The 22,513-nt window shown below is 35.7% G+C and overlaps 3 protein-coding genes across 5 annotated transcripts; all 3 read left to right on the forward strand.

Annotated features, from left to right (window-relative positions):
- The first annotated feature begins 57 nt into the window (after window positions 1-57).
- LOC145584561 (fatty-acid-binding protein 2-like) lies at window positions 58-8,534 on the forward strand. The gene is made up of 11 exons (XM_081641380.1): window positions 58-235; window positions 508-1,069; window positions 1,152-1,377; window positions 2,473-2,548; window positions 2,674-2,776; window positions 3,550-3,618; window positions 7,105-7,141; window positions 7,247-7,321; window positions 7,397-7,448; window positions 7,521-7,565; window positions 7,966-8,534. The coding sequence occupies exons 2-11, from the start codon at window positions 597-599 to the stop codon at window positions 8,061-8,063; spliced, it is 1,254 nt and encodes a 417-aa protein (XP_081497506.1). The 5' UTR covers window positions 58-235; window positions 508-596; the 3' UTR covers window positions 8,064-8,534.
- A 1,290-nt stretch (window positions 8,535-9,824) lies between these two features.
- LOC145584562 (uncharacterized) lies at window positions 9,825-12,365 on the forward strand. 2 transcript variants are annotated; one of them, XM_081641381.1, is made up of 6 exons: window positions 9,825-9,993; window positions 10,551-10,583; window positions 10,816-10,894; window positions 10,979-11,109; window positions 11,192-11,380; window positions 11,734-12,365. In XM_081641381.1, the coding sequence occupies exons 3-6, from the start codon at window positions 10,819-10,821 to the stop codon at window positions 12,103-12,105; spliced, it is 768 nt and encodes a 255-aa protein (XP_081497507.1). In that variant the 5' UTR covers window positions 9,825-9,993; window positions 10,551-10,583; window positions 10,816-10,818; the 3' UTR covers window positions 12,106-12,365. The 2 variants fall into 2 exon arrangements, with proteins under 2 accessions (XP_081497507.1, XP_081497508.1); XM_081641382.1 differs by lacking the exon at window positions 10,551-10,583.
- A 364-nt stretch (window positions 12,366-12,729) lies between these two features.
- Window positions 12,730-22,269, forward strand: LOC145585971 (putative galacturonosyltransferase 7). 2 transcript variants are annotated; one of them, XM_081642660.1, is made up of 10 exons: window positions 12,730-13,197; window positions 13,270-13,316; window positions 13,383-13,460; window positions 14,330-14,389; window positions 19,040-19,142; window positions 19,220-19,266; window positions 19,396-19,694; window positions 19,871-20,228; window positions 20,311-20,832; window positions 21,453-22,269. In XM_081642660.1, exons 1-10 carry the CDS (start codon window positions 13,029-13,031, stop codon window positions 21,729-21,731), a joined length of 1,962 nt encoding a protein of 653 aa, XP_081498786.1. In that variant the 5' UTR covers window positions 12,730-13,028; the 3' UTR covers window positions 21,732-22,269. The 2 variants fall into 2 exon arrangements, with proteins under 2 accessions (XP_081498786.1, XP_081498787.1); XM_081642661.1 differs by having other exon boundaries at window positions 12,733-13,197; window positions 19,399-19,694.
- The last annotated feature ends 244 nt before the right edge of the window (window positions 22,270-22,513 follow it).

Below are 22,513 nucleotides of genomic sequence, written 5' to 3' on the forward strand. Positions count from 1 at the left end.
GATGAAGGGAGGTGGCGGGGGTGGGTCAAAAAAAGCTTTATGTTATTTGTGGGCATTGCAAAAAGAGCCAAATCGGGAAAAAGAAAACAAAAGTTCCGTCGAGAAAGAGACGAATAACATAAGAAAGTTGTTGAATTTGATATGTTATTCGGTCTCATTGCCTGGCCTCCGGGAGAAGCGACAGCGATTGATATTACTCTTAGGCATATTCTCATTTCGCATCTTCTTCCTCAAGGTTTCTTTCTTCTATATCTCACTCTTTGTTTTTCATTTTCCTAGTTTCTCCATATATTTCATTTCCCATTACTTTACTTGCGGTACTTAGTTTACGATCATTCTCTTGTTTGGTTTATACTATTCCTTACAAAGAAATACACTTTCTGGGTTTCTTTTATTTTCCCATTTTCAACATTATATTATATTATGAGCACTTCGTTTATGGTTTCATACTTTGAATTCATTCTGTTTCATTGATGTTATGTGTTTGATTATGCATTTGCTTCCCAGGTTGGAGATTGAACATAAATAAACCAATTAATTATATGTTGCCATTGCTTGGAATTTAATCTAAACACCCTTATTAATTTGATTGGTAAATGGTAATGATGATGGATCTTGATGGAGGTGGTGACCCTTATAAGATGCTACTGAACGATCCCCTTCTTTCAATTGTGGACAACTCTCTTCATCACTCTAAATACCTTTTGGCTCCTGCTTCTGTTGCACTCACTCAAGCCTTCACCTGCTTCTCTAAGTTTGCCGGTGCTTTCGTCCTTTTCTTTTCCGGCTCTTCACATATTCAAACCAAATTTAATTCTGATTCTAATCTTCCCAAACCTTCAAATTCTTTTGGACAACCCAAACACAATGCCCCCTCTACTAAGCCTTATCGCCGTCTGCCTGTTACTGTATCCTGCTTCAGATTCCCACATGAATCTTTTGCCGCGCTATTTGATCATAAGTTTTCAGGCTTTTCCCTCAGACATTTTCTTAGAGCAGCAGCTGATGATGTTAAACCATTTCCTGTGCTCTCGCTAGCTGCTGCACTCATACCCCCACTTGATCACTTGTAAGTAATTCATTCATTATCTGCCTGTATATATCAAATTATTGCATTTCTTTTTCACTTGTTACTTGCGTCCTATTTTCAGCACTCCTAGCATGTTAACTATACCACCTGAGGATGCTGATACACAAGTGTTGGCTTCCATGGACAAAAGCCCCTGCAATGTTCAGAGTCATCGAGATTGTGTTGGTCATGCATTTCCTGAATTTAAGTGGTTAAGAGATACAGTTGAACCCAAAACTGGCATTCAGTTTCCTGGTGTTTTAAATAGCATAATAGCCAAGGATACTCAGTCCAATTTGTCATCAGAGGTACTTCTACTTTTAGTCTCTACTTTGAAATAGACTGTAGATTTAACATGAAGTTCTATTTTTTACCATAGTATGGGAAAACTTGATTACACGGAATAATAAAATTTGGTTCATGTAGCCGATCCCACTTATGGGATTAAGGTTTTGATTGATTGATTATGGGAAAACTACTTGCCATGAACACAAGGTTTTTATCTTTTTACTATTTATTTGTGTAAATAGCAGGATTGAAACACCTATTTTAATAATAAACAAAGCTGATGATGTCTTTCCCTTGAGTGCTTTGGAAATTTTGCTCCCTTTTAGCTCCTGCACTAGATTAATTTAGGAAAGAAATCACATTATTTCAGTATATTTTAGGCCTCAGGAATTTCTGATGCATCCTTTTCACCCCTTTAAGGCTTATCTAGTATATCCTTTATAAACCTGCGCTTTAGAATCCTTCGTGTGTGTGTGTTTATTGTCTTTTTCGCTGAGGTGAGATATGGAATTTCTGATGCATCCTTTTCAGTATTTTTTCATGGTTTGGTAATCTTGGACTTGTGGTAGTCATGGTTTGGTTATCTTGGATTATAACACATTGCTTTGATTGTTTATTTTTTAAGAGCAAAAGAAGAATCTTGGTGTTTGTCAGTGAACTTATTTAGTTATTTTTTCAAATATACCTGTACTCATGAGCTACACTATTCAAATCGTGTGTCTTGCCCAAACAGACAATGGAATAGGCTGTTACACTTACTATTTTGTGCAAATTATGTGTCTTCCTCAAGCAAAACATGTTTGATTCTCCCTTTGACATGATCATGTCAAGTTATGCAAGAAGTATGGCTTTCTTTGTCTCCACTTTTGTGTGCAATAATAACTATGATGATTCAATAGGGTCTGGGGAGGATTCAAGTGTTAGCAACTGTATACAGGATCATCTAGAAGGGTCTGCTTTGCCGATCTCTTATTTGTTTATTTTCTTCTGCTCTTTTGCCTAGTTGGCTCATTCTGTGATTGTATCCAGAAATAAGACTTGATATAGGAACCATATGACAGTTATGTAAATTACTTTGGAGCCCTTGGAACTCACTATCCTGCTATGCCTTATAGGTGCTTGTTGGAATGGGATCTAGGATCATGACTCTCATCAGAATTAAATCGCTGAAGGTCTATGCTTTTGGTTTTTGTAAGTACTCTCGCATCTATGCTGCTTTGTTTATAGTACTGTTGTTTTATTTTTCATTTTTTATTTTTAAAAATGATTGTCTGCTATGATCAAGCTCCATAATTTCCTTTTCTCTTTCATTTTAGATGTCCATCCTTCTTCTCTCTGTCAGAAATTGGGTTCGAAATATGGTTCTGTTCCTGAAGTAGAACTCAAAGAACGCAATGATTTCTATGCAGACCTTCTTAGGTATAAGTATTGTTTTGTTAATGCATATGTGCAAGCAAGCTTTTGTTCTTATTTTATAATCCTGAGTTGTTTGTTTATTTTTCTAAAAATTGGGATTACCGCCTCTATGTTGAGGTTTGTGTGCTGACATGTTGGTGTACTTCTTACCCTTATTTGTGTAATCAATACTTCACCCTTTTTTGTCCACACTTTAGTGCATGAGGCTAGAGTCATAGTAGCACTGTATATATATATATTATGGAAATTTAATGGGTTAATGCTTTTCTTGAAGAAAAACCCAGTTGTGGGTGGGAACTTCATGAGAGGTATTTTATTGAACAGTGTGAATTATGTCCAGGAAGTATATTGTTAAATCTTCATATTATTTACCATTAACATTTTTCCTTTTATGAGAAGACATTTTCTTGATTAGGCTCTAGCCGCTCTACTGATTTAAGTTTTCCAATCTAGTAGTAAGAGGGGCTCTATGAGCACTGTAAATGTATATGACTAATAAGATGAAGCAAAGACATAATACATGTATTTAATGTACACTGATAATTTAGAGCAGTTACTATAGAGTACTATATATGGAAGCAAAGGCTCCATTACAGTTGGGGAACACATTCTTTTCTCACCATTTTATTTGTTCTGTTGATTGGCTTGTACATTATTTACTCACTCCCATTCTTAGTTGATGATCATAACTTTATTGTTATTATAATTTGTCCCTTTCTCTTTAATGGCACTCAAATACTCAATTTATGCTAACATAATTTATCTGTATGATGCAGGGAAGATATTGGAATGACTGTTCGATTTGTAGTTAACTACAGTGGCATGAAAGTTTATACAGTCAAAGAGTAAGATTATTTAATGTCTTATCTTCTAGAACTTATCTTCTCATATTATTTATGTATAAAATTCAAATGTGTTTGAGGTTTGGTCTGTTTCTTTGTTTTTGATGTTGAATTGGGGTTTGGCATCATTGATGCACCAGGGATGATGAGGCTTTGTTGGGTATGTAGAGATTTGTTTCACGTTGTTGTCTTTGGGGGACCATAAGTAGAATAACATACTAGCGGTCATGTAGATAGTTCTTTGTAAGGTAGCTATAAATGCCTGCATTTAGATTTTATCGCAGGTGTCACGACAGGAAATGCTATCATTGTTAAGGAGCCAGACTACATCATGATATGAATGTGGCCTATTAAACTTTCTAGGTCTTAATACCTGGGTCAATTTAGTGCTAAGTTGATTTGTCTTAAATGTATTTATCTGGTGACTTACTACTTAAGAATATGTAGCTTTGCCTAAAACATGTATTCAAAAAGTCAAAAGAGCTTGATCATGCTTGGTGAGCTGAGTGTTGGTTGACAGGTGTTACCTATATGAGCTAGTTGAAGTTAACACTAGATCCTAGCTAGATGATCAACACTCTTTAGCCAATTGAGTTGGTCTTGAATAGCTCTGAGCAAACTTCTCATGGGTTTAGTTGTGGCAGGAGCTTCTTATGATTGTTCAGGTCAGGATTTGTTATTTGCAGTTGTATAATTTGTAAATTAATTAAACAAACTATAATGGGTTGATCTATCATGTGATGGTTGTTCAATACATCATCGTGAATTGAGCCACTTTAGTGGGTCTCTCACAGTGCAAACTCTCCCAGTATTATTGGGCCCAGGTGGATGGGAGACTGTGGGTAATTGAGTATCTCTTTTGTTCTTCCCCTTATTTGTTTAGGTAGACTGAAACTTAGTTTTCTTTCCAAACATGTTTTGAGTTTCTACTCATAAGATTATTGGTTTTTGTAAAGGGTCATAGGTGTTAGACCTATTAGTAGGATGTCATATTGCTTGAGGATTTCATGCAGCTTTCATTATTTAGTGTATTTGGTTGGCGAAGAATAAATGAAGTTCTGAAGCGAAAGCTAGAGTTATGTCTGAAACAAAAGTTGTGAACTTCTTATCGTATAGGTTTTTGATATGGACTGAGCTAGTATGATTGTGAACAACTTGAACTTGGGAATAAATGCTATGGTGGAATAATGTTGAAATCGTTGGACAAATCAGCAAAATCTAAGATTGAGGTGCTCATTTATTAATGTTCACGAGTCTCACTTTTTAGTGTTTTACACTTACTAATCATGACCTTTGACATTTCTTTATGTGCACTATTTATAAAGCCCAAGTGTCTATAAGAAATGAAAAGATAGATGGGGCCTCCTTTACTAAGTGATTGAAGCTGTCCATGGGTTACTCTAGTACATCAGTTGGGGGATAAGGTATGTTTTATAGAAGCTATCAGTGACCTTTTGGCATTTACCTCCTTTCCATGCAGACAATTCAGTTTAATTTGGATGTCTAACCCTAGGATGAGGGTTGGGACCATGTAAGTATGTGTCTTTTGCCTGGTTCACGTTAATCATGGGCTTTGCATTCTGAGGATAGGTCAGACTGGCACTAAGAATGGGGTCTAAATTATCTAGCAAAAAGAGAACTTGTTGGAAGCTAGGGTCTTTCACTTTATCATATTTTAGTTTGAACAGGACTTTTACGTGACTTACTGCTCAAGAAATGAGCTTGAACTTGAATTGGATGGTGCTGCACTCAGCTAACCTGCTGAAGAATTGGATGTCTAACCCTAGGATGAGGGTTGGAACCATGTAAGTATGTGTCTTTTGCCTGGTTCACGTTAATCATGGGCTTTGCATTCTGAGGATAGGTCAGACTGGCACTAAGAATGGGGCCTAAATTACCTAGCAAAAAGAGAACTTGTTGGAAGCTAGGGTCTTTCACTTTATGATATTTTAGTTTGAACAGGTCTTTTTTGTGACTTACTGCTCAAAAAATGAGTTTGAACTTGAATTGGATGGTGCTACACTCAGCTAACCTGCTGAAGAATTGAGAACTGGATAATATTTTTGATTTCTTCCATCTTATCCCCTTTGCTATGTGACATCTTTTAACAAGAAGAGCAAAAAAAAAAAAAAAGGAACACGATAGTTTGGCTAACAAAAGTATTGAAGTTAAGATTTCCTTTTTGCAATCACTGTCTTGTTAGTGAGAAGACATGGAATTATATGTGTTTGTGTAATAGACTGGCTTTAGGAGGGGTAATTTGGGAAGTCTTGTATTATTATTAGGTTTTGGTCATTAGCTTTGGTATAAATAGAGGGTAGAAAGAAGTTTGGCAGAATTTTGGAGTAATTCCTTAGGAGAGTTGTGACCTCAAGTCACTCATTAGAGAGTTGTGAGCTAAATATAGAGCTTGATAGGCTAAACCTATCGATTGTGTTTACCGTTATTTATGTTAATTAAAGCCTCAATCTTTCTTCTCATTTCTACCATTCTATAGCTTTCTTCTCTGTTATTGGTTGTGTCTGGTCAGTCCATTACAGTTTGGATTGGATTGGATGAGGTAATATGGTTTCATGGGGATACACTGGATTGCCCCTTTTACTCTTAGGGCCTTCCTGGTCAGTAGCAAATAAGAATTCTTTGGCAATAATGAACTTTGGTAGGGAAAAGGGCGTAAGATTTTGTGGCAGGTTCCTTTTTTTTCTCTCTTTTTTTGGTGGATAGGTAAGATCTAATTTTTTCGTGTTCAGGATTCTTCTTTGGTTATCTTATGAAACAGAGTGATTTATATGGCTTTCTCTTTAGACTCATCTTCATGGATTTTTACATATTGTTTATTCTTGATGCATTGAGTCATTATTTTTCCCTTAATTTATGATGGAATATCTGCCATTTACTTTACATCATTTTTCATTTGTTGATTGAAATATATATATTTTTATTAACAAAGTCTGACTGATAGAAAAGGTTGCATACATCTAGATTTCCTTGAACCTTGCATTAGCAAAATAAAATAATGGGTGGGGGATTAATTTGCACATCTAGTTGCTATACATTCTTCTTCCCATATAACCACTGTCTGCAATGAAAAACAAGTATACTCAAGATATGCTTTTTAAAGATCATAATGCCTGGCCATTGTCCCAGACTTTTATTTGTCATCATGGTCTACTTACCAGATGAGAAAATGGCCTTTTCTCTATCCCTGAGTGGCCCATTTATCTCATTGGTAGCTTGTTGCTAATTCAATCCGCCCATGGTCAAATTTGCCTGACCTAAAATCAGGCTATGCTTGGCTGCTCAAGTCCATCACTTTATTTCTTTATCTTGAAGCAATCATCTTAACCTGTCCTAACCCTCACCCAGCCCATTCTGTTTGACGATTTAATCCAACTTGCTTAGTCTGTCACATGCTTGCCGATGAGGTGAATTAGCTGTTTGTTCAATCTTACCTGGTCTCATTTTACTTCTATATCCTCTGCCTTGCAGTGCTATTGAGAAAGCTCTTCGGGCTCGTTTAGCTAAGGTAATGAATTCATCATTCCTTATGCGTATTCCTTTATACTACCCTTGATACTTAACTGCCTGTGTTGATTTCTGCTTGTTTTTTTTTTCTGTCCATGCTTAACAGACAAATCCGGAGACTGATTTCAAATGCCTCTCAACTTTTGGTTCTTGTTTCACAAAAGATATTCCATTGCCAGCAGTAAGTAGCCATAAAAGATTGAGATTTTGTATGTTTAGATTTCTTCACGTCTTATTTTTCCAGTTTATTCCTCAGGGCACTATAATTGACTTCAGAAGAACTGCTGACGGGCATCTGATTACCGAAAGTGAGTAATTATGTTGGATCCAGCTATGTTGCAAAATATTTTATGACTAATACTGGCAATCTTGTTATGCAGTTGGAGGCAACCAAATTGGTGCAGTGCAAAGTAGGGAGTTGTGTAGTAAGTAGTTTCTTCTGTATCCCTAGCCTTTCCTTTTTGTTAAGTGCAAATAAAATTATATACATATTACATGTGAGTTGAAGTGTTGGGGGGTGCTTACCTCTGTCAATCATGCAAGTCTTCTGTGAAGATTTCATCCTGGTCACATTTGTTTAAAAGACTGGGAACGGAGCTAAAAAAAAACTAGGTTTATGTCTCTTAAGCCCAGTATGTGGGGTTTGGGTCAGACCGTCAGACCATGAAAGATGATAACCAGTACTTGGTGGCTTGGTGCTTGCTTTGACTGAACTAGAACTGGTGCAATATTCCATCTATTAGGCATCACCCCTCGTATTGTTCCCCCAAATCAGAAAGTGTGGCAATCATGTTTGAGGTTCTTACGTGGAGATTTTCTGTGCAGGGGCATTTTTTGACATGTACATTGGAGAAGTTCCTGTCTCAGAGCAAACAAAAGAAGAGATTGGAAGAAATGTTGCTACTCTTATGAGAAGGTGCTAAGCTGATTACTCTTCTGGATTATTAGGAGCCTAAGCCAAGGGTTTCCTGTGCTGCTTGACCCTGCCTATTACAAAGGGTTCTGAAGTGGCTCGTCTTTATATTGATATTATGTTATCAGTCTACCAGAGTTAATCCTCCTGTTCATGAGGCTTCTGGCTTCCATGTTTGGCGTGCGGTCAATTAGTCAGCTGTGCCAAGTGTCAAACATGTGTTGTATAGTGGATTTTCCTCCCTAAATTTCAGTTATATACGTAGAGGGGAAACACGATGAAGCTAATATTAGGAAAACTTTTTATTTCTAGTTATAAAATGACAAATTGCATATCTGCTCTTAAGTTATTTAATAGGGAGAAGATTGTGTGTATTTTGTTTCCTCTTCCGGCATTGCCTGAGCTGGTGGAAGTAATTGGACAGCGGCTGTTATTATTCTTCCAAAAGTTCAACGAAATGAAGATATTCGTCTGTCTAGTTACACTTACACACTACGTGAAGGGGAAAGAGCTCCACGCCTCTCTCTCGCTCTCTCTCGCTCTCTCTCTTCCCCTTGCACTTTCTTTTTCTCTGTCTTAAAATCCAAACAAATTGTTAATTTTATGCTTAATAATGCATGATAAACATTGGCAGCATGTACTCTTTTATGACTGAACTTCTTGGTGTTAATACTGATTGTACATTACAAATCCAAGTATGATTAGTAGTAATATCAAGATTATTATAAAGACTAGAATAGACCCGGTCTACAATAACTTATTGTAGACCCAACCTTCTAGTATACCATACGAATGTGATTGTATCATACGAAATGTGATTATATTATTACAAAAGTGATTATATCATCTTGAAACTGTTATGTAAATATATCGCTCAAAAAGTGAATTTATCATTATAAAAAGTATCAAATAGTAAATTACATCGTTCAAAACATGATTATTAAATTTTATCATCTTAAAAATAATTATATAATCTCATTAAATGGTTTAATATGAGATCAAAACATGACTCATAAAAAGATAATTATATCATCTAAAAAAGTGATTATATTATCCAAAATGTGATTATATTATTTGAAAGTATCAAATTTTGGGTCTACACTAATTTATTGTAGACCGGGTCCAAGACTAATTGCAAAATTATATTTCGTATATTGATCAATTATTAGCCATAATAGCCCACTAGCATGGATAAACACGATTTCAAATGATACAATGTAAAGAGAATAAGTCTCAAACTCAAAATATTCAAAGCATGTTTAGTAACTTGAATTTTGCAATGTGAAAGAGTAGGATTCTAATCAAATCTTAACCCTTAAGGTGTTTTTTTTATCTAGTATTTGTGTTAATAGTATTTATTTTTTGTTACAGTAGTTAGTTGATATTGATGGATAATTAGATTTTTCAAAATATCAAGTAATTAAAATAGCCCTTCCAAAAAAAAAAAAAAAAAAACAAAAATGTTATAAATTATATAGAGAGAGCTAAAGAAGTATTTTATTATCTGTAATATTATCTCACTACGGATGAAAATGAGAATGGGTGAATTTGCAAGTGCATTCACCATGTATTTATAGTAGAAACAAGCTACTACTAGATACACATTAGTCATACATATAGGTTAATAGTCTTGGAAAAACTTGGGTATGCATTTAATGGTGATGACAAAGAAGACCAAATAATTGTGTGGCATTCACACAAGTTGCTTCATAACAAAAAAAAACTACGTAAATAAATTAAAAAATAGTATACGATTGCTTAAAAAATAAACGGAGTATTACTTGACGAGTTGACGTTAGAAACGGAGTATTGACAATTAAAAAAAAAAAAAAAAAAAAGAGCAGTACTCCGTATATCGGAGCTTTTGAAGTGGTTCCCTCGGGCTTCCCTGTGTCTCTCCTCCATTGAAGTGGTTTCTTTCTTTGATTGAATTGAAGCAGGTATTACAATTTTGTTAATCATCGTATATCACTTTCGCAATCTAGTGTTTATCTTTAAGTTTTCTCAATTTAGGGTTCTTTTATATACAACTATGTACTTGTATTTCTTATAATTTGATTAAGAATTTAGTTTGATAAATTAGTCAAATATTGTTGCAAAATTCTTGAATGTTACGGGCCTGGGATCAAAATTAAATCTGAGATTTTGAGAGGAAAAAAGGGGAATATGAGTTGAAATACGGTCTTCCTTTTCTATTATTCACTGAATAACAAGTACTTCGTATTTGTTTTGGTCTGGATTCAGATTCTGCTACTACTCAGTAGTAATCAACAGCTTCTTCATCTTTCTTACTTTGAGTTTTGCATCAATGTTGCTGCTTTTTCTCCATTTCTATTTTTTTATTATTATTATTATTTGAGACGCATACTGCATTCCTCATCCTTTTCTTGATTTCCATATTTACTGGATTTTGATTTTTTTATTGCTTTTCTTTTTTTGTTGTGATGCATAATGACTGCGCTTTCTTTATCTGTTGTAATTCTTGTATTTCGAGTAGGGTGCGCAAGGAGCTAAGGATTTGGGTTACATTGTGAGTTACTATTTTAGTACAACTATGCATATGTGCATTGCATGTATTTTGGAAATAATGTGGCTTCTTCTTAGTCACAGATACCAAAGATGATTAACATTTGGTTAATTCTTGAAATGTATTGTATTGGGCTATCAAACCATTGTTGTGTGCATCTTTGTTGCTTGCATTGGGTCATGATGTGAACAACTATGCCGCTGTTCAGATTCATGATGTCCTTTAGATGATGCAGGAAATGGAAGCAATTCCCGTTGAATCAAAAGACCAAACGGCTTCAGTTTCTGCTCCACAAGCTGAGCCTGAAGATCATGGTAACATTATATGCCTGCACCCCTTAGGTTTGTTTTTTTTTTTTATTTACTACAGATCTTGATAAACCTATATCATTTTGCTAGAGATCAAAGCTCGAGTGGATGCTGTGTGGCAGAAGATGAATAAAGGAGTATCTACGAATACTCTAAACTCCATTGTAAACAAACGTACTCCAAATGGAAATAAAACTCCACAAACAGATAAAGCTTCCAATGTAAGGTGTTTTTGGAAATGCTCATCTTAAATCTTCAGGGAATAAAGTGATTAATTTCTTATTATTTTGGTCTTCTTTGTAGAATTGGATGTCATTATTGGGTTTGGGACCAAAAAAACCAGAAGAGGCTAATGGGGCATCCTCAGAAAGGAAGCACTCCGCTACTGCACACAATGGAACCAGTGATGAGGCCAAGAAGCTTGCTGCTACTGCTCTTGCAGCTGCCAGAGATGCTGCTGCTGCCTCTGCATCAAACAGGGGAAAAATCGAGGTATTACTAATTACATGATTACTGGTTACCTTTTCTCTTTCTCATGTTTGATTCTGTATTTTGTGTCAATCATTTCTATTGTACTGTATTAGCTCTCCTAGGCCCTTTTCTTTTCCTTTTTTTTAGGGGGGGGGGGGGGGGGGGGGGGGGAGGGGAAGGAAAGAGGGACTCTTTCTGGCTATTGTGTTTTCTTTTCATAAAATGCAGACTATTTGTGCTTTACGTTAGAGCACTTTTTTTTCTCAGTTGGTCATTGATGGGAAATTAACATTACAGTTAAATGTTTGGAGCATATTTTATTGGACAATAAGGGTTGTTGAATCTTGAGCTGTGAACTTTTTGTTCTATTTCAGGTCACTGAGTTTCGAGACTTTGCTGGTGAAGAGATTGAGGTGAAGAAGATGGTTGACCCCAGCTCAAAAGAAGCAGCTGAAAGGGCAAAGGCACAAGCAGGGCCATCTTCTGTTGTGGATTCTGTACTGGAACAAATAAAGAAGAAACCAAAGCTTAGTCTTCTTGATAAGACCAAAAAGGACTGGGGAGAATTCAAAGGAGAAAATAAGGATTATGATGAAGAATTAGATGCCTACAAGAAAAGTTCAAATCAATATTTAGACAAGGTCTCCTTCCTAAGTAGGGCAGATTACCGGGAATTTGAAAGGGAGAGAGATGTTCGACTTGCACAACAGGCAAAGAGGAAGCCAGATATGCGAGAGGGTCCTTAGTTGTTTATATACATGCAATCTATACAATTTTATGCTATTGCAGTTTGTAGATGTCCTCGCTTACTATTGTGGGTGTCATCATGTTTTATTGGAAAGGTTCCTGATCATTAATTAGGCTTTGTACCATTTTCTAATTTTAGGATAGTGCCAATGCAATGAGGCTGAAATCAAACTAGAATGAGCTTTGTGGGAGATGTGTGTGATTGAACAGATGTACCCCAAACTTTCATTCGGATAGGCAATTAGAAAAAGGTTAATTATGTGCACTTGTTATTTGAAGTGTGCGCATATCTCTAAAAACTCAATAATTAAAATGAATATGCAATAGGAACTACCTGGATATGTACTTGGTTATTTTATTTTACGACTATGATTAGTTATGTTCATGTGCCTCAGTGCCCGTAAAGAAAGAAGTCACCTATTAATGAGGAAGCTAGTAAGCAACACATGATACATTTGCTCGGGAATTTAATACTAATAGATGTATAGGTAGATACTAAATACTCCACATTGTTTAACCAAAAAAAATACTCTAAGTCAAGGTTAGATGTATAAATACCAAATTATGGAATATCTATTTCTTTAATGATTAATAATATCTTGTCAAAGTTAAAATATTATGATGGGGTGGCCTGTTATTCAAGGGTGGAGGGAGTAATTAATGAAGAAAGAAAAATAAAACAACAAAACATAAGTAGTTTGTAGTGTAGAAATGTTAGTAAGTGAGAGAGTGAGTTAGTTAATACTCTCCTCCGTAAAAAGGAAAAAGGGAAAGGAAAACAAGAAAAAGGCAATTGGGGGGATAGTAGAAGCGTGAGGGAGGGTGATATTACTGCAGTCGGTATTTTATTTAATAAATTAAAGAGGAGGGCGAGTGCGGCGGAGGTGGCGGTGGGAATGGGGGTGTTCTGATAACAATTAAGATGAAAGGCGGTGGCGCAAATGGAGTAGCGGCGACAAAGCGAAGATGGAAAGGGTTCGTAATAGCAGTGATGGGGCTTGTGATTCTATCAATGCTCGTTCCACTCGTCTTTCTCCTCGGTTTTCACAATGCTTTCCACTCTCCAGTTACTCTTTCTCTTTCTGGATCCGGTTCGTTTTCCAAACTTAGATCTGTCTTCAATCACTTTAGATCCTACCTTTCATTCTTCTTTTTCTTTGCAGATTTTCCGTCTCAACAACAACATGATTCTTCTTCTTCTTCTCCTCAGGTAACAACTAACTAGTTTTAATTTTATTAATTTGGGGGCTCAGACTGATACTATTGTTGATTGCAGCATGATAGTGATAGTGATAGCGATAGCGTTGCTCTTGGAGCTTATCAATCCCACAACCCCAACCACACCATGGATCAGGTATGCCTGTTTACTCCATTCATTTTAATCATGCATTCTTTCAACACTATAAAAAAATCCATTTTCGACTCCGTGCAACTTTTGTGTTTTCTTATAAAATTTACTTGTACCTTGTTTGTACTCACTACTCTCAACAACCTCTAGGCCCTAAGGACTTTTCAACACTATAAAAATCCATTCTTGTACTTATGTTTGCACTTCAGATTGTTTGGCAAATGACAAGCTTTATAGCTCACTTGGGGCCTAGTTGTTTCATCAATCTAAGTAACTCTTTTCAGGTATTAGTAAACATTTTATTAGAAGAGCTTCTTGGGTTCAATAACTTCACTTTGGAACAAATCAGATGGCATATGCTCTCAAATTTTACACTTTCTTACATAAGTAGCTAGTATCTACAACTCAACTATACCATACACTTCTATTGAATCAAGCTCAGTACAATTCAACTCTAACACCTACTTTGGTTAATCACTCCAGGGCCCTAGTTGTATCATGCGTTATTTTTTAACATCCATTTAAGCTACAACATATCATCTCCAATTTTATTTTACCTCTAATTTTGATAGGTTGCTTGCTCAAGTATGATAACCGTTACAATTCGCAATTTTCAAGGAGAGCCTTTTTTTAAGTTTCTATAATTCTATTTTTATAATTCTATTAAGAATGGCATATATAGATCTTAGTCTATGGCTTGTCCTCTGGGATCTTCTGATTGAAGTTTACAGCCCTACTGTATGACCTTATAATTATTTTGCCTGTAGCTCTTTTGGCATACTAAGTTTCTTATCATTTATAATATTATGCTCCTCAATACATTTATGAACACCTGATTTATAATTTTTATAATTTATTTGTATTACTTTTTGCAGCATGATGAGACAAGACATATCGAAGATCTTATAGAGAGATTGGCACCTGCACTTCCTAAGGTTCATCACTTCATTACATAATGTTTTAATGGTTAAGACTCATCTTGCATTTTTAAATAGAGATAGCACTTATACCTTTTGGTTTCCATTACAATGTGCATCAGCATTGTGATTCTTTAACCAAAATGCTTTGCAATGGCTAAGGTGCTTCATAATTTTATTGTCTTTACTTGCCATATGTTCCATGTGATCCTCTTATGCTTTTCTTGTTTTGTTGTGGGGGGAGGGGGGAGAGGGGAGGTGTGATGTGATCACCATAGTTGCTACTTCTTTTATCTGAGTCACCTCGCTACCTGAACAATCAATTTAAAAAAAATGTATAGGAAATTATTTCTGCTATATGATTAATTAAGGTGCTTAAGAGGTCTACAAGTGGATCTTGAGATTTTATGAGAATGGAACTCATAGTTTCAATTTTTTTGGGGTTTTACTGCCAAGTTTTGGATCAGACTTTCTTACATTACATGATTACATGTTCTTTAAACTGTTAATTATTGAAGAACTGTAATGGACTGATAATCTGACTTGTATTTCGATTTAATAAGGCTAATAAATAAAGAAAAAGCTTGAGACTTTGATTAATAATGGCAGAAACTGGGTACAAAAGTGATAGGTTAATAGATTAAGGCTATTACTCTCTTGATAAATTTAGATTATCACTCTCCTAGTAACTTGAGGTTACTACTCTCAACATATTTTCCTCACAATTCACATAATGCCTATTGCATAATTGCATATATTATCCCCTATTTATACTAAGGCTAAGGAGTAAGGACTACTAGCCTAAAAGTACTAGACTTCCCAAATTGCCCTTCCTAATACTAGTCTATTACAAGACCTTTGAAGTGATTTATTTTGGAGTCTTCATCTGGAGGTGAAATTGAAGCAGTAAATTATAAGCTTTAATGAGGCGGGAGTAACACATGCTTGCGTTGTACACCTTTAAAGAATGAAGCAATGGCTCATAGGCAATGGATGATAATTGGACATAACCTATTCAAGTTAAGTAGATGCTGGCTTCCAATATGACTGCGATAGGATAAGGTCAGAGGGAGAAATGGAGTGAGAGACTACGAAAGTGAGCCAATTCTAAAGAGAAGGAAAGAAATCAATTTGATCACCCCTGAAATGCAAGTGCACCTTTGTGAATCTGAATTAAGGTTAGGGCAGTGAGAGATAGCTGCAACTCTGCAAGCACAGAATCTCGCTATGTATTTATATAAATGGGAAGCCCATCCTCATAGGATTGAAGAAGAGATACTATTAGATACCCATGGCAAATTTCCTTTAGCTCTTGAGAAAGACAATCTGTGGACTGGATTATTAGGGTCAGTCATCTGTTATGTTTCTTTTGTCTATGTGCTGATTTTGAATTTCAAGCAAGTAGACTGCTTAAAGTTGGTGTGTATCATTTGATAAGTAAAGTTCGTAAGAATTGCCATGTGAAATTGATTGAAGAAATCAAATCTGCTTAGTTATTTTGAAGTCAAGTGAAAATGCCTCTAATGTTCTAAATCTGTAGACGAAGTCCAGTTCACTTCTATGTATTTGAACTGGTGTAATGTTTTAATCAATTATTTTGATATAAAAATATACTACTCTGATACTTATTGAACCTCAAAAAAGATCCATTGTTTGGCAGTATGTATAGTCAATATATTTTGTAAATTTATATTTGAGGGGAGTGAGAGTGGAGGAGGGTATTCAGGGTAGGTAAATAAAGCTTTAGCAAAGCCTTTTCCAAGAGCTCTTCATGATGGTTTTTTGCAAGTTAACGATATTTCCTTGCGGACAAGCTTTGTTTCTTTTTTTTATTCTTTGGTTTGAAGCTCGGGGTGGGGAGTCTGGAGGGGGGATATCAATTATTAAGCAGTGTGTTTTGGCATAAAAGGCTACCTCAATTGTGTGGTAACATCTGTATACAAAACAAGTTGGATCCTAAATCTACTTACCAGCTCATGATTTTAGCTTGGATTTAATTGCGTAAGGGTGGAACCATTTTCAAAGGCAATGCAGTGGTTTGTGGCTGTTGTACGTTATGGGATAAGGGATGTGATGTACTGATGATAGATGGAATTAAGAGGATTGTAAAGGGCAGGAGATTAATATTGTCTGTATACTTCCTCAAAGAGAATTGGGCAGTGTTTATCTGTATACTTCTGTCTCTTTTTCTTACCATTTGTGGGTAGTGTAATCCCTCTTCACTTTGAGGATTTTTAGTGCTCAATGCTGTTTTGGTCTTTTAATTTTCTTATAATTTATTAAACTTTTCATGAATATTTCTTAATAATATGTTACTCGGAAATAGAAATACATGTGTTTACAAGAAGCAAAACTAATCTGATTTTAATCAATAGTGGATGTAGGTTGCAGATGGAGGATTTCTTAATTAGATAGATGTCAGGCCTTCGCCTACTGCTTCTATTCTCACATACCTTTTCCTGTATCTAATCTTATTTGATAATTGTGGACCAAGTATTCTAACCTTTATTGCCAGCCCTCTTGATAAAGGCAAGGCTCTCCTTAAGTTGAATGTGTGTAGTTTGTTAGATTAGACAAATCAGTGCTGTTTTAAAATTATGGGGTGTAATGAACTGATATTTACTGCTTACTAACTCATGCAAATAACAGTCGAATAATAGAGAAAGATTGATTCTTTGAATAATGTAGATAATCTGATTTTTGTAAGTTGCAAGAAATATTAAAGACTGAAGCTTTAAGATTGATTGATAATGGTGGAAGGGCTACAAACGATAATTTAATAGCTTAAGGCTATCGATCTTCGTTAGTGAGTTTAGCTCACAACTCTCCAAAATAGCTTTAGGCCATAACTCTCCAAAAGATTCATACCAAATTTCTGCCTATCTATTTCCTTCCCTTCTCTCTCTATTTATACTAAGGACTATTAACCTAGTGAGCTAAAATTACTAGAATACCTATACTACCCCTCCTTAGGTTGATCTATTACATGGGGTGCCTACTGCCTAAGCTAATTATTTTATTGGCCCTAATATTTGAAAGAAATAACCGATTATATTTAATATATGCAATAAATTTTCCAAAAAATAAATGAGGATCTGAAGTATGGGAATATATAACCTACTATTTCCTCCGTTTCTTTTTATTCGCACAGTGTATCACTTTCCTAAAACGGAAGTGCTAAATTAGTTACACCTCTCTCTATCTCTCTCCTGTCACATGGGTCCATTTTTTTTTTATTCTCTCTATCTCCCTCATCTCCAAATATCGCCTAGGAATCCGCAATTTGCAAAGTGATGCAACTTAAAAAACAGAGGAAATATTTTTTTATGGCCAAAAAAGTAATTTTTAACTTAATTTGAACGTCATAATCTATTTCTATTGAAATAAGAAAGAAGCTTGTGGTGGGATTCAAACTACTACCTCGTTCATGGAATGCAAATATGAGTACCAACTGTACTTGGTTATTAATGATGTATGATAATCAAGCATAATTTGAAATATTTAGTTTTTAAAATTTGGCTCTTTCCTATTTTGGGCCCTCGTTATTTCAGGGAATGTGCCATAGGGCTCTTTTCCAACCCTATTCAATGCCCGGAGACAAATGTACTACTTTCAAGTTTTAATATGCCTTTTTGGTCTGTGGTTCTCCCAATGGGGGTGGAAGGGTTAGGAAATTCAGTAACTTCGGTAGCTTTGATTCCAGAATATATGGTTATATTGAGGAGATATATGGTGGGATGTACAGCGACTTTTACTGGCGGCCTTTTTGGGTAGAGAAGTATTTGTCGGGATTTAGGTGGTTTTTGTGTGGATTGGAGTAACTTATCCATCGTAAATGTGTATCAGTGTATAGCCATCTCATAAGAGGAATTACGTTTGCTCAAAAGCTCTAGATAGCCAGAGGGTGGTAGGTAAATCTTAGGAATTTACTTTATCCAAATGTTAATCTCAAGTTAAGTCTCGTTTTTAAGTCAAGTGGTTTGCCTGGTGCTGGGAATGCGCCACAGTTGCTCAAGGATATGTTACTTTCTTACATTTTCAAAAATTGTCAAATTGCTGATCTTTGATTATTTTGGAGGACTCTTATCTACTTCATTTGTAATCTTTTATGAAGTATCAGCATCTTTCTTCAAGAATGTGCTCTGTGGACATCGTTTGTTTGTACTTGAACTCGTTATACTTTTTGCCTAGGGCGTTGTTTATCTTTTGTCAAGCTGAACTTTTCATTGCCTCTGCTGAGTCCTTGGTCTGAGTGATGCAAGTCTCTGGGCGAAATTTAAATGAAATTTGTCTGAGAATGCTAATGTAGGTTGTCTGAAACTACAAATTCCACTTGTTAGTTGAAGTATTGCATCCTGTATTCAATCAATCAACTTGATCTAGGTGCTCTTTTTAGTGGGCTGTGGGCTAATATCAATGAAGCTTATCTAAGAGAATCTAACTGCAAATGCCACTTGCTGGTCAAAGTGAATCAGTCTTGTATGAATAGCAGCTGACTTGAGTCTGGTGCTTTTAATTGCCAATATGTGAATTCTTGATCTGGATATGGGTTTCGGTGTGGATCTTAACGTGAAGCATTGTACCAGTCTAAGACAGTGTAAATTATCCTGTTGTGTTTGTGGTTAGTGTTTAATCTATGTCACTTACAATATACTTTTCGAGTATCAGGAGCGTGTTGGAAAACAAGATCATGAAATATTTGACCAAGATGGATTAAATCGATCCATGACCAAAGCTCCTATGCATGTTTATCAACCTAAAGGAAGCCCTGGTATATAAATATTTTAGTATGATTTTAAAGTTTAATTCTTTTAAAAAAAGATTATGTACCCTTTTGTTTATCTACAGGGCATCGTGTGGAGACTAATGTCCGTGAAGCCTCTCCAGAAAGAAAAGTATAATATCTGTATATACTTTCCATAATTTGTATTAATTTAGTTAGTTTTTTTTTTCCTTGTAGAATTTTTTGCAATGGTTAGTAGTAGTCACCCAGCCGCCATCAATATTAATTTAATAAATCCTAGCAGAATGTCAACATCAGCAAATCCATTGAAGTGCGCCAGCTAGCAAAAGGTGATGAAAGTGAAATTCCATGTGAATTGAGGTTTGGGAGCTATTGCATTTGGCGTCATGAACATAAGGAAGATATGATGGACTCTATGGTGAAAAAGTTAAAGGATCGGCTATTTGTTGCTCGTGCATACTTCCCGAGCATTGCCAAGCTTCCTGTGCATGAGAACTTGTCAAGGGAGTTGAAGCAAAATATACAAGATTTTGAGCGTATATTTAGTGAAGCTTCTACAGATGCTGATCTTCCCCCACAGTGAGTATTTGACCATCTTAAATTACCTTTACTTCCCTTCACACAACCCCCCCTTCAGCTGTTGCCTGCAATGATTGTTCAAAATATTTTTTCTGCTCTTTTGTATCCTTATGATAACATTTTATAAGAGATTAAATGTATGAAATACATTTAATTTTGCTGTATGTGTCAATCAGTGTTGAGGATAAGCTGCGAAAAATGGAAACTGCAATAGCTAGAGCCAAATCAGTTCCTGTGGATTGCAACAATGTGGACAAGAAATTTAGGCAACTTGTTGATCTGACTGAAGATGAAGCTAATTTCCACACGAAGCAAAGTGCCTTTCTTTATCAACTTGCTGTCCAGACAATGCCAAAATCTCTACATTGCCTGTCCATGAGATTAACTGTTGAGTATTTCCACACTTCCTCTGAGGTTCTGGAAGATTCAGTGACAGAGAAATATATAGATCCAAAGTTGTATCATTATGTTATCTTCTCCAACAACATTTTAGCATCTTCTGTTGCAATTAATTCCACAGTTGTACATGCTAAAGTAATTTTTCTTCTCTTATGTTTATTTTATTCATTTCAAATCGTACTATTTGTTTTGATGTTTACAACTGACTTCTTTTCAGGAGAGTTCGAAGCTGGTTTTTCATGTCCTGACAGACAGACAGAATTTTTATGCTATGAAGCTATGGTTTGTCAGAAATATGTTCAAGAAAGCCTCAATTCAAGTATTGAATATTGAAGAGTACAATATAATACCCGGTTCCTCATTGCCCGAGGAATCTCGTATTACCTTTCAATCTCACAAGTTTCCAAAGATGCATTATGAGACACAATATGTTTCCCTATTTTCTCATGCACACTATTTCCTTCCAGAAATATTCAAAAATTTGGACAAAATTGTTGTTCTGGATGATGATGTTGTCGTTCAGCAAGACTTGTCAGCATTATGGAGAATCAACATGGGAGGGATGGTCAATGGTGCTGCTGAGAATTGTGCAGTAAGGTTGGGTCAGCTGGAGAATTATCTAGGTAGAACCAATTTCAATAGAAATTCTTGTGCCTGGATGTCTGGATTGAACGTGATTGACTTGGCTAGGTGGAGGGACTTTAATCTTACTGGAACGTTCAGAAGAATGGTAGAAGAGGTGAGTTTATTTTCTTTTACGTGAACACTTTCTTTTGGTATGGTTGAGCATTGTTGGGATATATGGGTGTTCTGATCTGAAATTGATATTTGTATGTATTAGAGCATGAAAGTAGCATGTGTGCTGGTGTGCTTGCCCCTCTTCTTTTTTTGTGTGGGCCCGAAATGAAGGGGGTGTGCTTGCCCCTCTTCCTTTTTTGTGTGGGTCTGAAATGAAGGGGATTTTAGGTTTTCATTTTGAGTCTCCCTGAAGTGAGACATTTTATCTAATCATCTTCCTTGTCTTATCATCCTTGTTTAACGGAAAAAATTCTACTTTTTTTTTTCTTTATGTATGTATGATTTTTCTACTTGCCATTCCATATTTTTTCCATGGGGTAGGCAGTAGGCTCCTTTGTAGTGCACTGGAATCTGGATTGGGTTGAATTCTTTTTCCAGTTTTCCTCTCTATGCCTGGAAATATTTCCTCACTTCCATTGTTTTTTGTTCAACCTTTTTGGCTTCCATGTTCCATAGTAGGAAAGCTTTATTAAAAGAGAGGTAGCATCTTATCTGCAGCTATATATAATATACTTGTGTTCGTGTGCCGGTAATTACTTATTGACCCTTTCCAATTTACAGCTTACAATGAAAAGTAGACAGCATGAAGCTACTGCGTCCAAGGCTAGCTTGCTTACATTTCAGGACCAGGTTTATGCGCTTGATGATACGTGGGTTTTGTCAGGTTTGGGTCATGACTATGGCCTTAATCTACAATTTATCAAAAATTTTGCAGTGTTGCATTACAATGGGAACATGAAACCTTGGCTTGAGCTAGGCATTCCTAAATACAGAAGTTTATGGTTTAAGTTTTTGAACCGAGAAGATCAATTTTTAAGTGATTGCAATGTCATTCCTTAAAAGGTTACAGTATTCTTTTGCCTCAGTTGAGGATTTAGAAGAATCCTTTGCTGCTATGACTTCCAAGTTCCAACATGCAGCTGCGACTCTTGTGATGGGCTTGTTGGCATGCTATATTCTTTCATAGTTGAAAAGACATGAAATATCAATGATTCTTTCAAGCAACAGAAGAGCTCCTTGTTGATCAAAGAGAGACTGAAAAGCTTTTTGGACATGCCGGGATTAATGATTTTTGGACATGCTTAGCCTGTGATTTCAGGGATCCAGGGACATCAAAGGAATATGTATATATCTTCTTTTAAGGCAGGTTTCGATTTATAGAAAGTAAATCACATCCAATCCAATGGAATTGCTGTACTCAGCAGATCTGTCCTGTGTGTATGTCTTAGTGTTAATGTAAGTGATGGGTGGACTGAGATAACCCCTTAATTCACTATCATTTTTATCTGTTTGGATGTTGAATGTTGCTCGCCTGATTCATTCTCCGTTGTTTGACTTGTTATCAATTAATTTTTCAGTTGGCATTCTTTTTCGAAGCCAGAGTTGGATTGTTGTTAATTATCTTCATCCCTACTTAATTACTTTATTCCATATTCATGGTTTAAGTTTCTATTTTTTTTTTTTTTTTTTTTTTAATCATATCTTTCACTAATATGTTAGATAAAAATATCATCACATACAATCTTTATTTGTTACTCCTTGTGTTTTCTTTTGCTCTGTCAATTATGGATAAGGAAAATTCAATTGTTGGCCTAAGGAATCTGTTTTGACTGCAAACTTTT

Source organism: Chenopodium album, chromosome 16, assembly GCF_948465745.1.
Source record: "Chenopodium album chromosome 16, dcCheAlbu1.1, whole genome shotgun sequence".
In the NCBI taxonomy this organism is placed as follows: Eukaryota; Viridiplantae; Streptophyta; class Magnoliopsida; order Caryophyllales; family Amaranthaceae; genus Chenopodium; species Chenopodium album.

Bases quoted from the DNA above. Each gene is read 5' to 3' on its own strand.
- LOC145584561 (XM_081641380.1), top strand. From the start codon at position 597: ATGGTAATGATGATGGATCTTGATGGAGGTGGTGACCCTTATAAGATG. The intron at 2,777-3,549 runs GTATAAGTATTG...TGTATGATGCAG, and splicing joins TTCTATGCAGACCTTCTTAG to GGAAGATATTGGAATGACTG. The intron at 7,566-7,965 runs GTAAGTAGTTTC...TTTTCTGTGCAG, and splicing joins GCAAAGTAGGGAGTTGTGTA to GGGCATTTTTTGACATGTAC.
- LOC145584562 (XM_081641381.1), top strand. From the start codon at position 10,819: ATGGAAGCAATTCCCGTTGAATCAAAAGACCAAACGGCTTCAGTTTCT. The intron at 10,895-10,978 runs GTAACATTATAT...TCATTTTGCTAG, and splicing joins AGCTGAGCCTGAAGATCATG to AGATCAAAGCTCGAGTGGAT. The intron at 11,381-11,733 runs GTATTACTAATT...GTTCTATTTCAG, and splicing joins CAAACAGGGGAAAAATCGAG to GTCACTGAGTTTCGAGACTT.
- LOC145585971 (XM_081642660.1), top strand. From the start codon at position 13,029: ATGAAAGGCGGTGGCGCAAATGGAGTAGCGGCGACAAAGCGAAGATGG. The intron at 13,317-13,382 runs GTAACAACTAAC...TGTTGATTGCAG, and splicing joins CTTCTTCTTCTTCTCCTCAG to CATGATAGTGATAGTGATAG. The intron at 14,390-19,039 runs GTTCATCACTTC...TTCGAGTATCAG, and splicing joins TGGCACCTGCACTTCCTAAG to GAGCGTGTTGGAAAACAAGA.